Genomic DNA, 21,425 nt, shown 5'->3' with positions numbered 1-21,425 from the left:
CCCCTAGACCGTCCGGACTGTCCCTTCTCTGCTTGCCGCCCCCCACCCCCGGGACAGGCTCTGTGTGAAGCTGTGAAGCGCTTCTCATGGGTTATCTCACCCACAGGCGCCCTAGGAGGCGGGTGTGACCGGAGAACTTGAACTGAGCTACGTGTGACTCCAGAACCCAAACTCTTAGCCACTGACTTGAATCTGTGGCGAGAACGGGAGGAATTTTTTTTCTTTTCTTTTACTGTCACTTGAGTATTAAAAAAACCACTACGAATGATTGCTAACTGGTCAGAAAACCGACGCCAAATGCAGTTTACATTCAGCAAAGAAAACAAAAGCCAGAAATCCTTTTCACGCGGTGGTGCGACAGGACGGCCTACTGGAAAAGCTTACCTGCTGAGCCCAGGAACGTCGCCTTCCTCTTTCCCAGGCTGGCAATCCCGAGACTAAGGTCTGAATGGATCTGAATGCCTTCTCCTCCTCAAGCGAGGGCACCTGTGACTTGTTTTCGCTCCCTTGTGCTGCAGCATGAGGCCCGATAAAGCCTTGCCTGAATTTCTCGTCTGGCCTTTTATCAACTTCTATTGATTAAAGAGTCCAGGGACCCGAGTCAGTAACCATGACCCCAGAAAACAGCAACCTGGCTCACCCACTCCCCACCCCCTAACTTCCTAAGAGCTGGAGGGCCCTTGGGTCCTATCCCTCCTCTTCGTTACCGACACAGGTTCTTGGACTCTTTAATCAACAGAAATCAATAAGAAGCCAGATAAGATATTCAGGCGAGGCTTGACTGGGACTAGTGCTGCAGCACGAGGGAGTGAAAGCAAGTAACAGGCGCCCTTGCTCGCTCCCCAAGGGGGCTCAAGCTGGTTCCTTAAATGAGTAACAACGGGGGTGGGTCAGTGGGTTGGGACAGACGGGTGGCTTAGGTGGTCTGCCCAGCCCCCCTGGTGGTGCCCTGGGCAGGGATCATACTCAGTACCCTGTTTTTGTTCCCGGCACCTCAGAAATAGCAGTTGGTTTGTGGCCTTTTTGTGCATGCAGTTATTTTTAGTCCCTTATAGTTTGTATTCTGTTGCTGGGGGAGATATTTGCTCAGGTGCAATCACTCCACTGTTTGCTCAGGTGCAATCACTCCACTAGAGGGTCTCAGGTCCCGGGCTGTCTCAATTTCACCCGAGAGAAAGAGGCCCAGAGAGACACCCACAGGTGTTGGGAAGGCTTACAGGGGACTCGCGACCCAGGGCTGCTCCTCTCTCATCTAAGTTCCGTCTGAACTGAACGTGCATCCCGTGGACCAGCCAGGGGTCTAAGTCAGCAACCACCACATTGTTTTCTAGGGAAAAGGAATCTTGAGGGCCAGGAGAAGTGTTCGCCGGTCCTCTCGTGAGTAAGATGGGCATGGTCTGAGTAGGGGATCCAGCCCAACTTCTGAATTGAAATAAATCTGAACTAAAATGTCTTGGACCCCTCCCCCAGGCCTGAAGTCCTGTGATCAGAATGGCCTGTGCTAATTCATGGAACTTAACCCTTAAACAACCACAGCACCACTAGCAGTAGCAGAATAGAGCTTTGCACCCACATCTCAGGCCCCGAGAAGGCCTGGAACCCCAGCCAAGACTTTTTGGTGGGCTGACTGGAAGTTCTGCCCACCTGAAATGAGAGGTCTGTTCTACGGTTTTATGACTCTGTTTAATGAGAATCCTACTTTCAGCAGACAGCATCCGGATGAAGACCCCCGGCCCACTCCCCGTGGTCATCCCCGTCCCTTGGAGGGATGGACTTCCTCATATGCATACACAGCACTTCATCGATGTAGATGGTATTCTCTTTGACTTGGATCTCCTCCTGCAGGGCGAGCTGCCTGCGATTCAGGCCTTGCAGCACTACTTGAGCTTGGGCTAATGTTTCCTTTAATCTAGAAGAGGAAGAACACTAGGGATTAATTTATGGCTCTACATCACTATTTCAGGGGGAAAAATGTATTCATATATTCAGCGCAGGATCCAAATTGATGTGTCTTCCTCCTTTCTCCTCCTTAAGACAGAGATTTCAAATTGGTGGCCCTGGGCCATGTTCACAAGGCAGACAAACCCATGAACTGCCAACATTTAAAACTGTAGATTTTACCTAAACATCTGGAGTTGGACTTCAGGAAAATGTAAACATTGGGATGCATTCCCTGCATGGCAGCAATTGGCAGGAGTTAGGAGAGACTGCCCTCTAGAAAAGAACCCCTCAAACACGAAAGATGCAAAGGCCTTTATGCCCACCTGGCATCACCCGCGATGATATCACCTAACCCTGCTCACAGGCCAGGTTTAAATGGAGCCCCAGTAGCCCTGTGCCTACCTTGCGACGTTGTGGGTGATCTCATCGACCTCCCTGATCAGCCTGTACTGTGCAACATCGTGACACAGCTCCACATTAGGCCGATGGGTCCTGGTCTCCAGGCGTGTATGAGCCACCTTGGCAGGTCCTTCTTGGTCAAGGATGGCTTTTTCAAGAACTGTGATATTTTTCTCCTGGGAGGCAATCTCTTCCATGACCTTACAAAAAGGATTAGAGGAGGTGAGGCCAGGGTGTGTTCCTCAGAACTCAACAGCAGACGCTCTTAGGAGGTTAGGAAGAGGGGACCTCCGATATCTACCCAAGCAGGACCCCAGAAAGAGTCTGATCCCTCTTCACTACAGCAGTGATTGCTCATGGGCAAGGTAACTCACCCAACCTTAGAACCTCACAGATGGAATGGACACAAGTGGCCACTGTTGTCTCTTCTCCTTCCCAAATATGTGGATTCCCTCAGCAAAGGCTGAAGGCTGCCCATTTACCTTGGTATAAAGTACCTTTGTATCATGAGTGGAATGCTGCCTATTTCCTTACCAATCCACCCACTAGTACTGTAACTGAAGGTGGGGTCTGGCTGCTCGCCGCTCAAAAACCATTAAAGAGGCCAGGTTGGTGGAAAGGAAAGTTTGCTTTATTTTGAACGCCGGCAACCAGGGGGGCGGGCGGGGAGGGCAGACGCCTGTCCAAAGGCCAACTCCCTAGCACAACCGGACAGTCAGTGGGCAAGAGCTTTTATAGACGGAGGGAGGGGGCTACATGCAGAAACAGCACAGTCACCTTGGTATTGGTCATCGGTGGTCTGACCAGCATCATCTTGATTGTTTTGAGTACATTTAATCTTCAGTTCCAGGGTCAGTTTGTTCCCATTTCCTTGAGACCAATTCTCAGAATTGTGGCAGCTTATGTCATGGCCACAGTCTGGTCATCATGTAGTTAACTTCTTCCATCTGCTGGGGGTTTCAGTACCTACAAGACAGCTCACAGGCTACGGCTCAGAATATTATCTACAGCTGTTGAGGAGGAACTAAAGGTCCTTGACTATGCTCAATGACTAAACTATTATTATTTGGTCTCCTTTGACTGTTTTCCTTTGTTTCTGCATTTTCTCACTTCTCTGATTAAACTTATTCTTTGGCTGAAGTTTTTCCACAGACAGATGGCAGGCTGAGGACATGGGGGGAAGGGAGCAAGGACCATAGGGTCCTGCTCTGTTTCAGTACCAGTTCTGCCCCCTAGAAGCCTGAAGAAAGGGGGAGCAGTTTAATCCGAGTTTTGTTGGTTTCTTTGATGGTGGCTTTGTGCAAAGAAAAGATTCCTTTGAAGCTACTCGGGTTTTTAGATTAATATTTCACTAGTTTAAAATTTTATTTCTTCCTTAAGTTTTTTTTCTTTTTAAACTTCTCATCATGGGAATTTCCAAACATACATGAAGGTAGGTAGTATAATGAACCTCATGGAGCCATCATCAATTTAAGCAATGATCAATACATGGCCAATCTCGTTTCATCTATAATGCCCTCTATGCACCCCTGCCATCAGCTTATTTATTTTAAAGGAACTCCCAGATATTATATCATTTCAGTCTTAAATACTTGAGTATGTGTTTCTAAGTTATAAGGACTCTTGTTTTTTCTTTTAACATAATGACAATATTTTTTATCACACACAAATGAAAGAAGGATTCTTTATTATTATCTAAAATCTAGTGTTCAAATTTCCCTCAGTGTCCTTTTTTTTGTTTCGGTAAGAGTTGGTATGTTTAAATTAGAATTCGAATGAGGTCCACACATTACATCTGGTTTTCTTAATGTTTCTTTTTTTTCTTTATAAATTTATTTGTTTTTATTTTTGGCTGTGTTGGGTCTTCACTGCTATGCACGGGCTTTCTCTAGTTGTGGCGAGTGGGGGCTACTCTTCGTTGCAGTGCGTGGACTTCTCATTGTTGTGACTTCTCTTGTTGCAGAGCACGGGCTCTAGGCGCGTGGGCTTCAGTAGTTGTGGCACGCGGGCTCAGTAGTTGTGGCTCGCGGGCTCAGTAGTTGTGGTGCATGGGCTTAGTTGCTCCGTGGCATGTGGGATCTTCCCAGGCCAGGGCTCGAACCCATGTCCCCTGCATTGGCAGGTGGATCCTTAACCACTGCGCCACCAGGGAAGCCCGTCCCTACCCTTTAGTTTGGAGGCCGTCGCCTCCGTTTGCCGAGCCTCTTCATGAACATGGAGGCTTCTGGCCAGGTGATAACCAGCTGGAGCCTTCTCTCATAGAGCCTAGGTTGGTATCTCCAGGTGGGGGCAGGGAATCTCACCTGATTTGTTTTAGTCCATCATTCGAGCCTGTCCTGACCATTTTGTTTTTTGGTTTTTTTTTTTGCGGTACGAGGGCCTCTCACCGTTGTGGCCTCTCCCGCTGTGGAGCACAGGCTCCGGACGCGCAGGCTCAGCGGCCATGTCTCACGGGCCCAGCCGCTCTGCGGCATGTGGAATCTTCCCGGACCGGGGCACGAACCCGTGTCCCCTGCATCGGCAGGCGGACTCTCAACCACTGCGCCACCAGGGAAGCCCCTGTCCTGACCATTTTGGATGCTCATTTTATTTTACTTTTAAAAAACATTTATTTATTTTTGGCTGTGGCACGTGGGATCTTTGTTGTAGCATGCGGGCTCATAGTTGCAGGATCTTCATTGCGGCATGCGTGTGGGATCTAGTTCCACGAGCAGGGATCGAACCCAGGCCTCCTCATTGGGAGTGTGGAGTCGCACCCACTGGACCACCGGGGAAGTCCCTGGATGCTCATTTTAGATGTTGCTGCCAAGGCCTCAGCCACACAGCTCCCAGCTCCTGCAGGATCTCCTCCGGCAGGACGGGGCTTCTCATAGGCCTCTGCAAAGCTCAGCTTCTTGCCTCTTCTTTTATGGTGGGGACCCTCGTCCCCGCTGCCTTCCTATCTCAGATCCATCTTTCAAGGCCTGGACTAAGTTCTTACTCCACCAGGAAGCCTCTTGACTGGTCTTTGGCTATGTTTATCATTATTACTATTATTGTTGTTGTTGTTCCTATTATTAGCCGCTGCAGCAGCCAATTTTTATTGATTATCTATTATATTGATTATATGTATAAACTATGTAAATGTATGTATATATATGTGTGTGTGTATAAAATCGGTATGTGCCAGGCATTGTTCTAAATATTTTATTTGGGCTGTCTAATTTTACCCTAACCAACTCTGGGAGGTGAGTACTGTTGCTGTCCCTATTTTATCAATGAGGAAACCAAGGAACAGGGAGCTTTTTTTTTTTGTTTTGGCTGCGCAGCGTGGCATGTGCATGCAGGATCTTAGTTCCCCGACCAGGGATTGAACCTGTGCCCCCTGCAGTGGAAGTGCGGAGTCTTAACCACTGGACTGCCAGGGAAGTCCCAGGAACAGGCAGCTTAAGTGTATTATAAATGTTTTAAAATTTCTATACATTATGATGTTCTGACATCATAAAAAACCTTTCTGGCTGGGAGAAACTGCCCCTCCCTGGGCTCTTCAATACTTAGAGACGGCGAAGGACCAGCCTGAGCAGGCCTTGGATCTGCAAGCCCAGAGCCCTCCCTCCTCTCTCTGCCCTTTCAGCCCAGGAGGCCATCTTCCTCTGCCTGAGTCATCCCAGGGCTGGGTGCCAGGCAACTGAGGACCACTCCATAGCCCAGAGCCCACAGAGGTTATTCATACTAGCTGATCCTAAAGCGCTCCTGCTGCCCTGCCTTGCCCGTCCTGAGGAAACCCCAATAAAAGCCGTGGCCTCCACCTTCCCCTTGCTCCTGTCATCTGTGACCTGACCACCCTAGTGTGTTCTCCACGTGGCCCTGCATGGGGGGCCCTGCCTCCTGTCTCTAGGACCTGTGAATACAATATAAACTTTGTTTTTTCCTGAGCCCCCGTCTCCTTATGGCTGCACTTGACTGACCATCTCATAAAAGAACACAAAACATTAAGTAGCCTCCCCAAGATCACACAGCAAGTGTTGAAGCCCCATTTCGAACCCAGGCTGTCTGGCTCCAGGCTCTACACGCCTACCCACAAGGCTCTTCTACCTGTCGTTTTGCAGACTATTGCAGTATAACTTTTGATGACATTCTGGTTTGCCCTGCTCATCACAGAGATAAATCTTTTCTTATAATTAGACTCTGGGTTCATGGAAGGCAAGGGAGGAATGCAGCAGAGGACAAGGTTTTGGTAGTTGAACAGGCCTGGGCTCGAGTCCCAGGCTGCCAGTGATGCACCTGCCACCTGGGGTCCCTTCCGCTCTCCATGGCTGCTTCACCATCAGTGAAAAGCAAGGAGTGGGCCAGCAGTGGCCACATCAGGTAGCTGTACAGGTGTTACATCACCTGTAACCCAGTGTTACAGGTGAGGCAGAAGGCTCAGAGAGCTTGAGGCATCTGCTTAAGTCACTCAGCTGGTCTGTCGCAGGGCTGGAATGTGGGCCAACAGATCCTCAGTCCAAATTCAGCCCCTATTCCACTGGACTCTACCCAGTGTCCCTGAGCTTAGCCTGCGGGATGGTCCCATATGCTCAGGATCCAGCGGTCCTTGCTGGTGAGGGACATGGGCTAGAGCTGGCTTATTGGGCTCCAATTGTTAAACATTCAGGAATTCTGCCAGACCTGTGTTAAATGGGTAACTTGAAACTGACCATGGTGGAAGAATTTACACCACAGAAATCTGCAAATTCTATAAATCAGGGGCTTTTTTCTCCTCTGGGAGCTGGTTACCAGCAAACGGCTGGATAACCAGACAACAAGCCAGAATCCCAAAGTTGCATCTGGGTTTGGAGAAATCGGTTGCACTCAACTCACGGAACTTCAGAGTCATAAAGAACGCATAAGGGACTTCCCTGGTGGTCCAGGGGGTAAGACTCTGCACTCCCAATGCAGGGGGCCCGGGTTCGATCCCTGGTTGGGGAACTAGATCCCGCATGCATGCTGCAACCAAGAATCCGCGTGCCGCAACTAAGTCCGCATGCTGAGACTAAAATATCCTGCACACCGCAACAAAGATCCTGTCTGACGCAACTAAGACCTGGCGCAGCCAAAATAAATAAATAAAAATAAATCTTTTTTTTTTAAAAAAAAGAACGTATAAGAGCATACGGTGCATCTCTATGCTCCACAGAAGGATGAACTAAGGCCCAGAGAGGGGAGACAGCCTGTTCTTTGCAGCAATGAGTACGAAAGGAGGCCCAGAGCGGGGCCAAGGCCCGCTCCAGTTCCCCAAAGCCCAAAGCCTGCTGCTAAGATGGAGAGAGCTGAGTGACCTCTACTCCTTAGTACACAGGATCATAAGCCCTGAAGGCCATTCTAGGTTTACAGGGTAAAACCTTCTGAAGGTGCTCTTCCATGGCCCCCCCAGGGAGCTCACCTTGGCCAGATGAGCAGCCAGCTTGTCCCTGGCGTCCTTGGTCTCCTTCAGCCCATTCTTGAATGCGGTGTCCACCACGTCACATTGCCTGCTTAGGTCGTTGGCCGTCTGGGACAAGATTCGGTCCACGAGGGCCTTCAGCGTCAGAGAGTTGTTCCTCTGCTTGTCAGCCTTCTCCACGTTGGTGTTGGAGAAGTCCAACCAGTCTTCCAGACTCACAGAGCTGAAACAGGACCCATGCATTCATTCATATCATGTTTGGGCTGGGTGTGTGGGTATGGGGGTAGGACAAGCTACTGGAAACCCACAGGAAGTTAAGCCTCCCTCCACAATCAGAAGCACCTAGAACGTTTCCCCACCTCTAGGCAGAGTGAATGGTGGTCTGTCAGTGGCAATAACTGTCACTTTGGGGAAACCTACTTACTCTGTGCCAGGCTCTGGGCTGGCACTTTACAGACATCCTCTCACTTAATCCTCACGATGGCCTAGTGAGCTAACTTTCATACACCCATTTGACAGACGAGGAAAACTGAGGCTCAGAAAGATGGAGTAACTTCATCAAGATCACATAGGTAGAGACAATTTAAGTATCAAAGTAAATTATAATAGTAACAGATTATAACACACTGAATAAAATAGGAGATCATGAGTCCATACTGGAATGCTATAAAGAAATGAATAAATTGCTAGTTTGACAAGGAACTGCTTTATATAACACTTGAGGAATCTCAAAATAATGTTGGGTGGAAGGAAAGGGACACACGAGATACATGATGCTATTTAATAAATGCAAAAGTAGGCACAAGAAACCTATTAGAAATCAGGAATGTGGTTCTCTTTGGGGAGGAGAGAGGAGGTATTCATCAAGAGGGGACGGGGTGGAGGTTTTGGTGTTGGTGGTAATGTTTTATTTCTTGGCCTGGTTGGTGGTTACATGGAGACTGTTTGCTGTGTGACTAGAGGCAGCCTCTGAGATGGTCCCCAATGACCCCCTGTGTCTCCTGGTGTTCACACCTTTGTATAATCCCCTCCCCCTGAGTTGTGTGATGAACTCACTGACTCATCTCTCCTGAATAGACATAATGAGAGGTTATTTCTAGGATTAGGCTGAAAGAAAATTGTGGCTTCTGTCTCAGCTGCCCTCTCTCTCTTGCTTCCTTTTGGATCACTCACTGTGGGAGAAGCCAGCTGCCACGTCCTGGGACAGCTCCGTGGAGCAGCTCGGGTGGCAAGGCCTGTCATAACCACACGAGCCAGGTCAGAAGTGGGTCCCCCCACTCCACGGTCGTGCCTTCAGATGAGACTACAGCCCCAGCAGACCCCTTGACTACAACCTCATAAGATGTGATCCAGAGGCGCCCAGCTGAGCCATGCCTGTGCTCCTGACCTACAGAAGCTGGGAGGTAACACACGTTTATTGTTTTTAAGCTGCTAAGTTTTGGGGTAACTTGTTATACAGCAAAAGATAACTAAAACAATGATAATTCATTAAACTGTTTACTATTATTTGTGCATTTTTCTTTTCTTTCTTTTTTTTTTTGGCTGCACCGCATGACTTGTGGGATCTTAGTTCCCCAACCAGGGATTGAACCCAGGCCCCGGCAGTGAAAGTGCCAAGTCCTAACCACTGGACCACCAGGCAACTCCTGTGCAGTTTTCTATATGTATGTTTTACTTCAAAAAGAACGTTTTTAAAATTAGAATGAGTTAGGTCTGTGATGTAATGTTACTTGAAAAATGTAAGTTAGATGTTACAGAAAAGGTACATGGTACAATCCCATTTTTGTAAAGAAACAAAATTTATTTGTGTAGGTGAGTATATACATATGTTTATAAGAACATACAGATACAACTGGTTATCTCAGGGGGTGTAATGATAGAAAGGAGTAGATATGGGGAAATTATTAACTTGCCCTTTCTACATTTTTAAATTCTTTTACTTGTTAAAAATGCAAATAGATAAATGAATAAATTTGAAAGGTTTAAAGATTTTATATCAGGGACTTCCCTGGCGGTCCAGTGGTTGAGACTCCGCACTTCCACTGCAGGGGGCGTGGGTTCAAACTCTGGTCGGGGAACTAAGATCCTGCATGCTGCATGGTATGGCCCCCCTACCAAAATTTTTTTTTTTTTTTTGCCATACACGGGCCTCTCACTGTTGTGGCCTCTCCCGTTGCGGAGCACAGGCTCCGGATGCGCAGGCTCAGCGGCCATGGCTCACGGGCCCAGCCACTCCGCGGCATGTGGGATCTTCCTGGACCGGGGCACGAACCTGTGTCCCCTGCATCGGCAGGTGGACTCTCAACCACTGAGCCACCAGGGAAGCCCCAACATTTTTTTTTATATCAGACTTTCTTAAAGTGGGGGCAACCCGGAGGACCGAGGCGCCTCTGGGTCCTGTGTCAGGGTACTCACTGCTCAGCGCCCACCTTTGCCCCAAGCCTGCCTCTTCCCAGCTCTCAGCCTGCATTCAGATGATGTGCTAGGTCCTGCCTACCTCTCTGAGAAGCACTAGGATGACACACAGCAGGGAGGAGGACAGCAGGGCCAGGCTAGCAGGGACTCACTCACTTTGGTTCAACCCTCACGACGTTCTCAGAATATTTGATGTTTGGCGAGTTGTTGTTGAGTGAGAAGCAGATATCATCAATGGTCAGGGCTGTAAACTTGTCCCTCAAGTCCTTTTCAAGACTGTACTTGGCAGAGCGGTTCAGCCTGAAGGGAGAAGGTAAACTGGGTTTCTCCCTCTGGAATGCCTAGGTGGCACCTATACCAGGTTCTTGGGAGACCATGGAAAATGAAGCCAGTCTAGTGCAATATGGCGACACTTCCTCCCACCTTTCCATCCCCCCAACACACACACACACACACACACACACCCCATTAGACACTTGGTGACACATTAACATATCCAAGCCAGGACTTCAAGATCTTCCCTCCAAATGTGACATTTTCTGATGTCACCACTGTGGCATCCTGTTTGTGAGAGGTCAGCTCCAGTGTCCTCCAGTTTACAATCGGGTGAAATCTGGCCGCACCTCAACCTGCCACCAGAGGGTGACTGTCACGCATGAGAGGTTGTCTTGGTCTCATTCTGAGTGTTCCCGGGCCACCTTGGGGCATGGAAAGTGCTTGTAGGGTATTAAATCCCATTCTTTCTGGGCCATGGAGCATGGCCTTGGTGGGCACAACCTTTTCTAGATAACGCCCAATGGAGATGTGAGGGCAGGCCCCGCATGGCCATACCTGATCTGCTCGGACGTCTCCTCCAGGGTGCGGGTCAGCAGGGCCATCACCCCCCGGATGATCTCAGCCTCCTTGATCAGCTCCTGCTCTACCTCATCATGGACCAAGTCAATGCCAACTCGCTTCTCCCTGACCGAGAGAAAGGTGGATGGTCATCCCACGCGCGGAGGAAGGCAACTCAAAATCTGCTGACTTTTAAAACTGTCTGGACAACTGGACCAAATCCATCTGGATGATGTGATGGCAGATGTACATTAGTTGGTGTCTCTGTGACTTCAAAATATCCAAAATGTAATGAGGAAAAATTAATCGGTGACTGGTTACTTGGTCTGAAAAATGCCAGCTGGACTTTTTGGCCTCAATTTGGCCATCGGCTCTGAAGGCTTTTACTTTTTACCTGTTTATTGGAAACACTGTCTTCTGACTTAGAATTTTAAAGACATATGTTTCCTTCCTTGATCCTAGTCCTCTGACAAGGATTGGATCCAAAAAGATGCTTTATAGTAACAATAGTAATAGTCATAATGATGCCAAAATTAATAGTACCCCCACCACTGAGCACTTACTATGAGACAAGCATTGTGCTGAGCTTTTCATGCGGATATTCCTTCTCACGTAACCTCTCAAGTACAGGTGAGGAAACTGAGTTTCAGAGAGATTACATAACTCACCCCCTGTCACAGAACTAACTGGGCATCACTCCTGTTTTTAACCACTTACTCCCAACATTGATCAGTCACTGTCTGATAGTTTATTCTTTTCCACCTGCATGACAGTGCTAGGGAGGAAGTCTCCACTCACCAGCTGTGTGACCTCAGGCACGCTGGATAACTTATCTGTGCCTTGGTTTCCTCATCTGTGAAATGGGGATAACTATTAGTACTTCCTAGGGTTGTGGCAAGGGACAAAGGAGATAAGAAAGCAGAGAGCACTGTACCTTCCACAGAGGAGCATGTACTCAATCCATGTATGTCCTCTACATCCTAGTTACCCTTAGGTGTAGACTTGAGCCAATGGATGTTGGCCTCTTTGATCACCTGCTACTTCCCTTTGCCTCACAAACTCTCTAAATCTGGCTGGGAGGTTGCTGCCTGGTTGCTGCAGAGGGAGTCCTGGCTAAGCTCACTGAGGTAACAGGGTTTTCTGGGAAGGAGGAAGAGTATGGACAGAGTCACAGTGCATTTGGGAAACTGCAAGCAGCTCAGCACCCCTAAGTACATCCCACTGTTGGGGATGAGATATGGCCCTGAAGGGGTCCCTGGGGCCCCGACCATGATGGACCTTGTTTTTGAAGCTAAGAAGTTTGAACTTTATTTTGAAGGTACTAGGGCAAAGCATTGTAATGAAAGGATTTTAAGCATGGAGTGACCTGGAAAGATCTGCATTTGGGAGGGTTCGCTCAATAGCCAGTATGGAGGATGCACTCGATTGGAGGGGGCTCTGCTGGCAGAAGAGTGCTCCACCTAGGGCTGTGACAGGCATCAGGTCTGCAAATCAGCATCACCCCAGAGCAGAAAGGATCATCCTACTCATAGGACTTATAGGAGGGAAATTATAGTAAAAAGGTATGTTTGCACAGCGCTCTCTGGATTACAAAGTGCTTCCATGTGGCTCTGTGTATAGGAGCAGACTTGTCCTCTAGTAACTGTATCTGCTCTGCCTGCCCAAAATAAAGACCACCATCTCCCAGTTTCTATTGGTGTGGCCATGTGACTAAGCTCTGGTCAACGGGATACAAGTAGAAATGGTGAATGCCAAACCCTTATTATTCCGACTTGTTGGCATGTAGACATAATGGCTGGAGCTCCAACTGCCATCGTGAATCACGAGGTAACCTTGGGAGTAAAAGCCACGCACATGGAGCAACAAGATAGTGGAGCAACACGATAGGAAAGGCCTGGAAGCCTGACACTGTGGCACACCATGCCAACCCTGAACTATCTCCAGACTCCTTAAATGTGAGAGAGAAAGAAATTATCTAAGTTCAATGTTATTTTGCCCTTTTCTGATTACCCACTGCCAAACCCAGTCCTAACTTATATTTAAGTTAGTCAAGAGCAGAGTTTTGACATGAGCCAAGTCCAGTGCTCCTTCCACTGCCCAGCACCCTGGGCATGCTGAGCTAATTTCAGGCTCTAAAAGAACACATGCTCATTTGCCTCATTCTAACCCATCACCTAGCACAGTCAGCTTTTACCTCTTTGCAATTCATTTCTTACAACAGATGATTCATTAGAGGAACCTTCCCTCCTACCTGTATTCCAGACACTTCTCAGTGATGTGCAAGGGCTCTTTAAAGCTCTCCAGGGCTTTCCCCAATCTGGTCTGATAGATGAGTAGATTTTCGGTCGCATGCACCAGCTGCTCAAGTTTGTCATCTAACTCCTTCTTCCAGAACCTGACTTCCTCAAGCCTCTGCTCTGAAGCACACAGAGAAGTCACACCAGGATTAATCTATTTCCAATGTAACCAACTCTTAGATTAGAAACTTGAAGACTATTGTAAACCTACCCGAGATACTTTCTTTTCTTCTTAGAGTTGTGCTACTTGGGGCATCTTTACATCTCTGAGTTTATTAGGAAGAAGGAAGGAAGGAAGGGAGGGAGGGAGGAAGGAAGGGAGGGAGGGAGGGAGGGAGGGGGGAGGGAGGGAGGAGGGAAGGAGGGAGGGAGGGAGGAAGGAGGGAGGGAGGGAGGGAGGGAGGGGAGGAAGGAAATAAGAATATATTTCTTCTTACATTCAACATCAAATTAAGCCAAAGACCATTCTACACTCTTGACTCTAATTCTTCAAAGCCCACTGTTTTTAATAACTTTTAATTTTGTCAAAGACACAAATATATATTGTTTGAAAAGTCAAATAGTTTTACAAGTATTACAATTCTCAGACCCATCCCTACCCACTCCCACTTTCTGGAAGCAACCGCTTTTTAAACACTTTTAGTATTTCTTCTGGCATTTGCTTACATTGCTATTTATTCATTATCAGTTTTAAGATTACCTATTGATTTCCTATGATGAAAGATAAGAGTTTGCTCTTATACGACTTATACAACACACTTCTGATCTTTCAATCTTCCCAATATAGCTGGGTCACCATGTTAAATAATAATTTAATGTTTGTTTATATTATTGTCGGTATGTAAATATTATTTATACCCAAACCATGATATCATGCTACTATGATAAATTTACTTTCTTATACAACTTTTAAAAAAATTTTTATTGGAGTCTAGTTGATTTACAATGTTGTGTTAGTTTCAGGTGTACAGCAAAGTGAATCAGTTATACATATACATATATTCATTCTGTTTTTAGATTCTTTTCCCATATAGGCCATTACAGAGTACTGAGTAGAGTTCCCTGTGCTTCACAGCAGGTTCTTATTAGTTATCTATTTTATATAAAGTAGTGTGTATATGTCAGTTCCAATCTCCCAATTTATCCCTCCCCCCCCTTATCCCCTGGTAACCATAAGTTTGTTTTCTACATCTGTGACTCTACTTCTGTTTTGTAACTAAGTTCATGTGTTAGATTCCACATATAAGTGATATCATATGATAATTTGTCTTTCTGTGTCTGACTTACTTCACTCAATATGACAATCTCTAGGTCCACCCATGTTGCTGCAAATGGCATTATTTCATTCTTTTTTATGGCTGAGTAATATTCCATTGTATATATGTACCACATTTCCTTTATCCATTCATCTGTCAATGGACATTTAGGTTGCTTCCATGTCCTGGCTATTGTAAATAGTGCTGCAATGAACATTGGGATGCATATATCCTTTCAGATTATGGTTTTCTCCAGATATATCCCCAAGAGTGGGATTGCTGGATCATATGGTAGTTCTATTTTTAGTTTTTTGAGGAACTTCCATACTGTTCTCCATAGTGGCTGCACCAGTTTACATTGCTGCCAACAGTGTAGGAGGGTTTGGAACTCCTACAGGTATTGAGCCTCCCAGATGGATCCTCCAATTTTCTTGTCTTTTCTCTCTTATTTTCTATCTATCTCTTTGTCTTTTTTTTCTACTTTCTGGAAATACTTCAACTCTATCTTTCAACCCTTCTTTTGACTTAAAAGAATATTTTGCTCTCATATTTTTAATTTCCAAGAACACTTTCTTGTTCTCTGAATGTTCTCTTTTTTAAGAGTCTTCTTGTTCCATAGATGCAATGTCTTTTCTAAATTCCCTGAGGATCTTATAGTGTTATTTTTTCTTTTGCTCTGTGTACTTTCTTTAGTTTTGTTTGTTTCAGTGTTTGCCATTTTAGAACCTTCCCTCACATGTTTGGTGATCCTCATCTGGTCATATTTGAGAATAAAATGCTAAAATACTAACTGGGAGCTCTGTCTGCAGGGGCATGGCTTGTCAACCAGAATGCTTTATTGTCTAGTGTGATCAGGCCTACCTATAGGCTGGTATCAGGAGTAAGCATCAACCCATCAGGAGAAGCCTAACATTTAACCCTGTAGGCCTCAATGAAGTTTTGGTTCATTGGAGGTTGAAAACTAGCAGCCCTTAGACCAGGTTTTGTTTATAGATGTGTTTGTTCATCCTGCCCAGTGTTATAAATATTAGACTAGGTTTTGTTTATAGATGTGTTTTTTCATCCTGCCCAGTGTTATAAATATTAGACCAGGTTTTGTTTATAGATGTGTTTGTTCATCCTGCCCAGTGTTATAAATATATCAAATCAATTGCTAGCATTTAAAAAGTGGGTAAAATTCCAGCTTTCCAGATTTTCTAAAAAAATATAAAATAAAAAAAAAACATCAGGGAACTCGGCAACACTGGGCCCATATTCTTTCTTGGGAAAAAATGGGTTGAAATTGATGGAGCAGATGTTTTCCAGGCACCCTCAGTCCCCACCACTCCCTATTGTCTTAGGAGTCTTATTCAAACCCTTATGTTACCTGCCCAACTCTGATAGACTGTTGAGTTTGTGACCTCTGGTTTATCACTTTTTGGCATTTGGGATTTTTGTTTGTTTCATCTTATTTTTATTCTTGTTTTGCTTATTTAAGGGCACCACCTTTTACATTGTGTTCGTAGGAATGAGATTGTCAAGAGAGCATTACTCTTTCTTTAAGACTCAGCTCAAATGTTCCTCTCTAGGAGGTCTTTCCCAATTCTCCAGGGCAGACTCCACCCTCACTTCTGTACCCCTTCCCCCAGCTCCTATCTAGTTATATTTTGATTATTCATTTTTCTATCTTTCTCCTCCTCAATCCAGGAGCCCCTCAAAAACTGAGGCTCTGATCATCTCCTGTGATATTCCCAGGGCTTAGTCCATAGATGCTCTTAGACGCTCAACAGATATGTATCGAATCAGTAAAAGAATGGCTGATGAATAGCTGGAAATCAGACTGGGTTACCATGTCTCTACCTTAGGGCAGTGAACTTAAATACAGAGCCCAGAGAATACACATGTTTCTCCCTAATATTTCAAGATAATACGTTGCCATTCCTGAACATGAAATGCAAATGACAGTATCGCCATACCTCAAGAGTATCATCCAAACATGTTCACAAATATACCAAATGTGTTATCTTACCTAGTTTCTTGTTCACATCGCTTTGAGATTTTCTTGTGGTCTTTTCAATTTCATTCACAAGCCTCTGGCTTTCTGCCACCAGGCGTTCGGACCGGGACCTTTGGGCCTCTGCTCTGTGGTATTGGTTCTTGTTAGCAATGTGCCACTCTGAGGGCAAGAACTTGGGTGGATGTTGTAGTAGTTTGGCCATTTGAGGTTTCTAAAGTCCTGATCAAAAGCAGAAATTTTTTTTTTTACATTCATTGAAAGCAAGTTGTCCTTTTTTTAATGTCAGTTTTTATTAAAGTGTGACATTCATACCAAAAGGTACATAAATCATAATCTGTACACAAAATGAAAACCTCTGTACAGCCAGCACCCAGATCAAGAAATAAGCATTACCAGCACCTCACGTCTCTTTCTGATCACTATTCTTCACCCTCTCCCCCCAACAGTAACCACTATTCCAACTTTTAACACTATAAATTAGTTTTGGTATTTTTTTTTTTTTTCTTTTTGCGGTATGTGGGCCTCTCACTGTTGTGGCCTCTCCGGTTGCGGAGCACAGGCTCCAGACGTGCAGGCTCAGCGGCCATGGCTCATGGGCCCAGCTGCTCTGCGGCATGTGGGATCTTCCCGGACCGGGGCACGAACCCGTGTCCCCTGCATCGGCAGGCGGACTCTCAACCACTGCACCACCAGGGAAGCCCAGTTTTGGTATTTTTGAACTTAATATAAATGGAATCACTAGGTACTCTTTTATATCTGACTTCTTTTTGCTCAGCATTATGCTTCTAAGAGTTATCAGTATTGTTCATATACTTGTAGTTTGTTCATTCTCATTCCTGTGTAGTATACCATTGTATGATTATACCAAAATTTGTCTCTCTTTTCTACTGTTTATGGATATTTGGGTTTCCAGTTTGGTGCTATTATGAGAATGCTATGAATATTCTCATTTAGAGACAATGTGTTTTTTGGTGAACATATGCATGCACTTTTATAATGCATTAGAATTGCTGGGTCATAAGGCAGTGTTCAGTTTTAGTAGGTATTGCCAAACAGATGAACCCAGACATGTTTTCTTAAAAAAAATAAAGAACAACTGTGACATCTGTAAACTGACAACTGGGTATTGAGCCTGTTCAGCAGATGAAAGAAACAACACCTTCCCAGGACAAAGAAAAGGAGAGAACAAGAAGAGGAACACATGAGGAGGCAGCAGGCAGAGACCAGTAGCAGCAGAAAGACCAACATTTCCGCATCTCATCTGCACACAGCTCTGTGAGAACTGCCGTCCTCAGACAGGGCTAAAAACTGCTCCCACCAACATCCTCACCCAAAATATATATCTGACCGCCTGCTCTTAAAGGCTTCTGGATCTCTGAAGTCCTTCAAACATACAAGGAGCGACCCGGAGTCAAATCTTGACCAGGCTGAGCCCCAGGCCACCCGGCTCCCTCTGACAACATGGGGTCTCCTAATCCAGTCCCTCCTATGGCTTCGGCCAAGTGTGAGTGTGGGGCTCAAAATTTAACCCAAGATTTCTGGATAAGTCTGAGTAGCTCCCAGAGAAATCTAAATTAGGGCTGAGGTCGAAGTTAAACCTAAATTCGGGCTGATACCAATGGGCACAAGGCATTGGGTAGGCCTGTGTGCTGCAGTTAAGGGTTGGTGGTGTGGGGCCGGGGCTTACCCTCAGCGCCACAAAAAACTACTACACAACTTCGGGATGGGAGCCTCCTTACCCCAACCGGAGCTCCGGGTTCTTGCAGAACTGGGCTGTAAACAGCGCAGTCTCCATGGCAACCGGAGACGCGTCACCAGGGCAAAAGGGGCGGGGTCTGCCGCGAAGCTGCTTTTTCCCCAGAAGGCTCTGTGCAGGCGCGAGTTCTGTGTTTTCCCCCAGCGCCGGGGACAAGGGGATGTGGCCTGGGAGCGCTCAGGCCAGATGCTCGGCCATCTCAACCTACCACGAAGACGTGGGACACCAAGCTGGGAGTCAGGAGACCTGCGACTGGCCTTGGTCCTGCTGCGGGCTGGGCCACCTCGGGCCGCACTGCTCTCACTGGGTCTCGGACTCCCCAGGTGTACAGCGATGTTGGGCTGGACGATGCCTTCAGGTCCTCGCAGCCGCAGGCCGTCCTGGGACCACTAAACCACAAGCCCGGCGCTGCACGGAGTTAGCCGCGAGAGATTCCTAGGGTTGCCGCGGCCGCGAGGAATTAAAAGGAGGAGGTAGGAGGAGGGGTCGGGTCTCGCATCCTGGGCCCGCCCCTCAGCTTCCGGCCGGGGGCGGTGGCCGAACCCAGGTCTAGGAGTCAGGAGTACTTTCTCCATCTGGAAAATGAGTGGATTGGAGCTCCCAAACTAAGAGTACAGTGCTCGGAATATGTTCTTTATGGTTGTAGTGCTGGTTAAAAAAAAAAAAAAAGCACTTCCGCACAGCCTGGAACACAGAAAATGGGTATTCAAATCTCCCGCCCTATGCCAAACTTGCAGCTCCACCTTTCACACCCCACAATCGAAGGCAACCTCCCTCTAAGAACAACCAATCAGAGGAGGCTTTGCCTCGTGGAGCCCGCCCCCTAACATCTCGCGATTCCTTTGTTAGCGCCCTGAGGGCCCGCGAGGCGTCATGAATATTAAACAGGCCGCCTGTCCAGTGGTGTCTGGAGGAGCTCGTGTTGCATATTCATATTCCCCATCCCTCAGAGAAGGGGCTATTTAAGGAGTGAAGTGGCCTCGGCCGCCACCCGCACACCTGCGGGAGAGTCGCCAGTCTTGGCTACCAATGGGTATTCAGGGCGTGGAGCCCGGATTTCCCACTCAGGGAAGGCGAGCCGGCGGGAATGGGCCGGAGTCCCAGCCCCAGCACTGCATTCCAAGGACAGTTGAAGAAGGTGGTCTGGCACCTGAGCGTGCGGGGCAGCTGGGCCTCAGGGGAGGTGCTCGCTGGTGGGCGTCCTCTCCTACTTAGGCGAGAAGAAGGGGCGGCGTCCTGATGGAGCAAGCCAACCCTGAATGACCCCTGTGGTTACCTTTGGAGGCCCCGACCCTGGCGTCCCCGCACCTCAGGTTACAGAAGGGGAAATTTCTTGGACCTGTTGGGAACATGATACAGTTGGCCAAAGTACATGAAATTAGCCATATGAATTATGATCATAGGTCACCATTGTATTTTGCATCCGTATACAAATTTAAGCCTCTCCCCCTTCCCCACGGCATGGAGAGAGAAAAACCTTGAGACCCTCACCGAAGAACTAATGCTTGTAGTTGAGTCTAGCCAGCTGGACTCTCTTCTGCTGGTTTTGCCCTCTGAAAGGCCTAAACTTGGATGCTGTTGCATCTCTTGATATACTTAAAAAACAAAAACAAAAACAAAACACTCTGCAACTATTTATTCTGGAGTTTAAGTGTAATTGCAAGTATTTGAAAATATTTTCAAAAGTAAAATCTTATTTTGCACCCACACAGGCCAGCAAAGGAAGGAATCCAATAGAGGAAGTATCGAACAGCTTATTATCAATAATAACTCAGTGTGTATCTGGCATCAATATATGGGTAGAGAATAATATTAGAATGTAAAGCAGATATGCAGCGCAAAGCTTAGAATTTGCTAAATTAAGAAGTGTACAACCAAAGCTTATATTCAAAGTAGGAATACTCAGGCAAAGTGCATTGAAGTTTTAAGTGGTTTTGAGATTTTTGTTGGTTGGAATAAAACTGCGTTTCCCAAACTGCGTTGTTTCCTGCAGAGGTGGTGTAGGTCTGTTTCCCCAGCCCGCCTCCTACTGGGTGAGAGGCCTGAGTGGGCAACTCTGAGTGCAGGTGTGGGAAAGAGGCCTTCAGCAAAACACTCCAGGTCACTGTGTCCACTGGGAGATGGAAAATACAGGAGGAAAATTAAGCCCGAGAGGATAGACTCAGGAGATTTAATATTTGTCAAGTGGAACTTCCACAGGGGGAAAAATAGAGAAGAGAAGATGAAGGAAAGAGAGAGAGAAAATGTCCTTGAGTTAAAGACTCAAGTCTTTATTTATTTACCTTAATTAATTAAAAATTTACACAATTTTGAAAGGTTACCTTCCATCTACATTTTGTTGTTACAAAATATTGGCTATATTCCCTCTGTTGTGCAATACATCCTTGAGCCCATTTTACACCGAATAGTTTGTGCCTTCCACTCCTCCACCCCTATATTGCACCCCCCTCCCCACTGGTAACCACTAGGTAGTTCTCGGTATCTGTGAGTCTGTTTCCTTTTTGCTATATTCACTAGTTTGTTGTATATTTTAGATTCTACATGTAAGTGATGCCATACAGAATTTGACTCAAGTCTTTAGATTGAAAGACCCACCTGAAATAATTATTTCTCTCTCACACACACATACATACACATTATATGTGCATCTATTCTGTATGTATATACATTCTATTCTGGTGAAATTTCTTTATCCAAAGAGTAAGGAAGAAAGGAATGAATAGGTATACAGCTTTTTTGTCTATAACACAGGTTGCTAGAAATGATGCTAGAATAACGTCTTCAAAATTCTAGAGGAAATGATTTCAAATCTGAAATTCTATAACCAGTCAAAACACCTCATGTATGAGAGCAAAATAAAGATATATTTGGACAGCTCTAAAAGTTGAATTTACACTCTTTTGGGAAAAAAAATGATGAGAGCAAAAGTGAAAAATCCAGAAAGAGGAAGATAATGACCATAATAAATAGAGGAACCATAAAGAAAAGAAACCTCAGTATAATGGCTGTGAAACTGGAAAGCGATCAGTTCAAACTATACCTGAAAGTCAGAAGAGTGCTTGAAGAACGTAAGAAGAATCACACAAACTATGTGATTCATAATGCAGAAGTATAACTGCGTGCTCTTGAT

The 21,425-nt window shown here is 46.3% G+C and overlaps 1 protein-coding gene across 1 annotated transcript; it reads right to left on the bottom strand.

Moving 5' to 3' along the window:
• Positions 1-1,667: 1,667 nt before the first annotated feature.
• Positions 1,668-18,571, bottom strand: TEKT1 (tektin 1). The gene is made up of 8 exons (XM_079725075.1): positions 18,504-18,571; positions 16,552-16,758; positions 13,242-13,407; positions 10,988-11,116; positions 10,313-10,456; positions 7,742-7,964; positions 2,344-2,540; positions 1,668-1,909 (listed from the first exon to the last, which is right to left on the bottom strand). Exons 2-8 carry the CDS (start codon positions 16,739-16,741, stop codon positions 1,702-1,704), a joined length of 1,257 nt encoding a protein of 418 aa, XP_079581201.1. The 5' UTR covers positions 16,742-16,758; positions 18,504-18,571; the 3' UTR covers positions 1,668-1,701.
• Between the last annotated feature and the right edge of the window lie 2,854 nt (positions 18,572-21,425).

The sequence above is a fragment of the Hyperoodon ampullatus genome, assembly GCF_949752795.1.
Source record: "Hyperoodon ampullatus genome assembly, chromosome: 19".
In the NCBI taxonomy this organism is placed as follows: Eukaryota; Metazoa; Chordata; class Mammalia; order Artiodactyla; family Ziphiidae; genus Hyperoodon; species Hyperoodon ampullatus.
The sequence above is the reverse complement of the archived record's forward strand: the minus strand, read 5'-3'. Positions and strand labels throughout refer to the sequence as shown.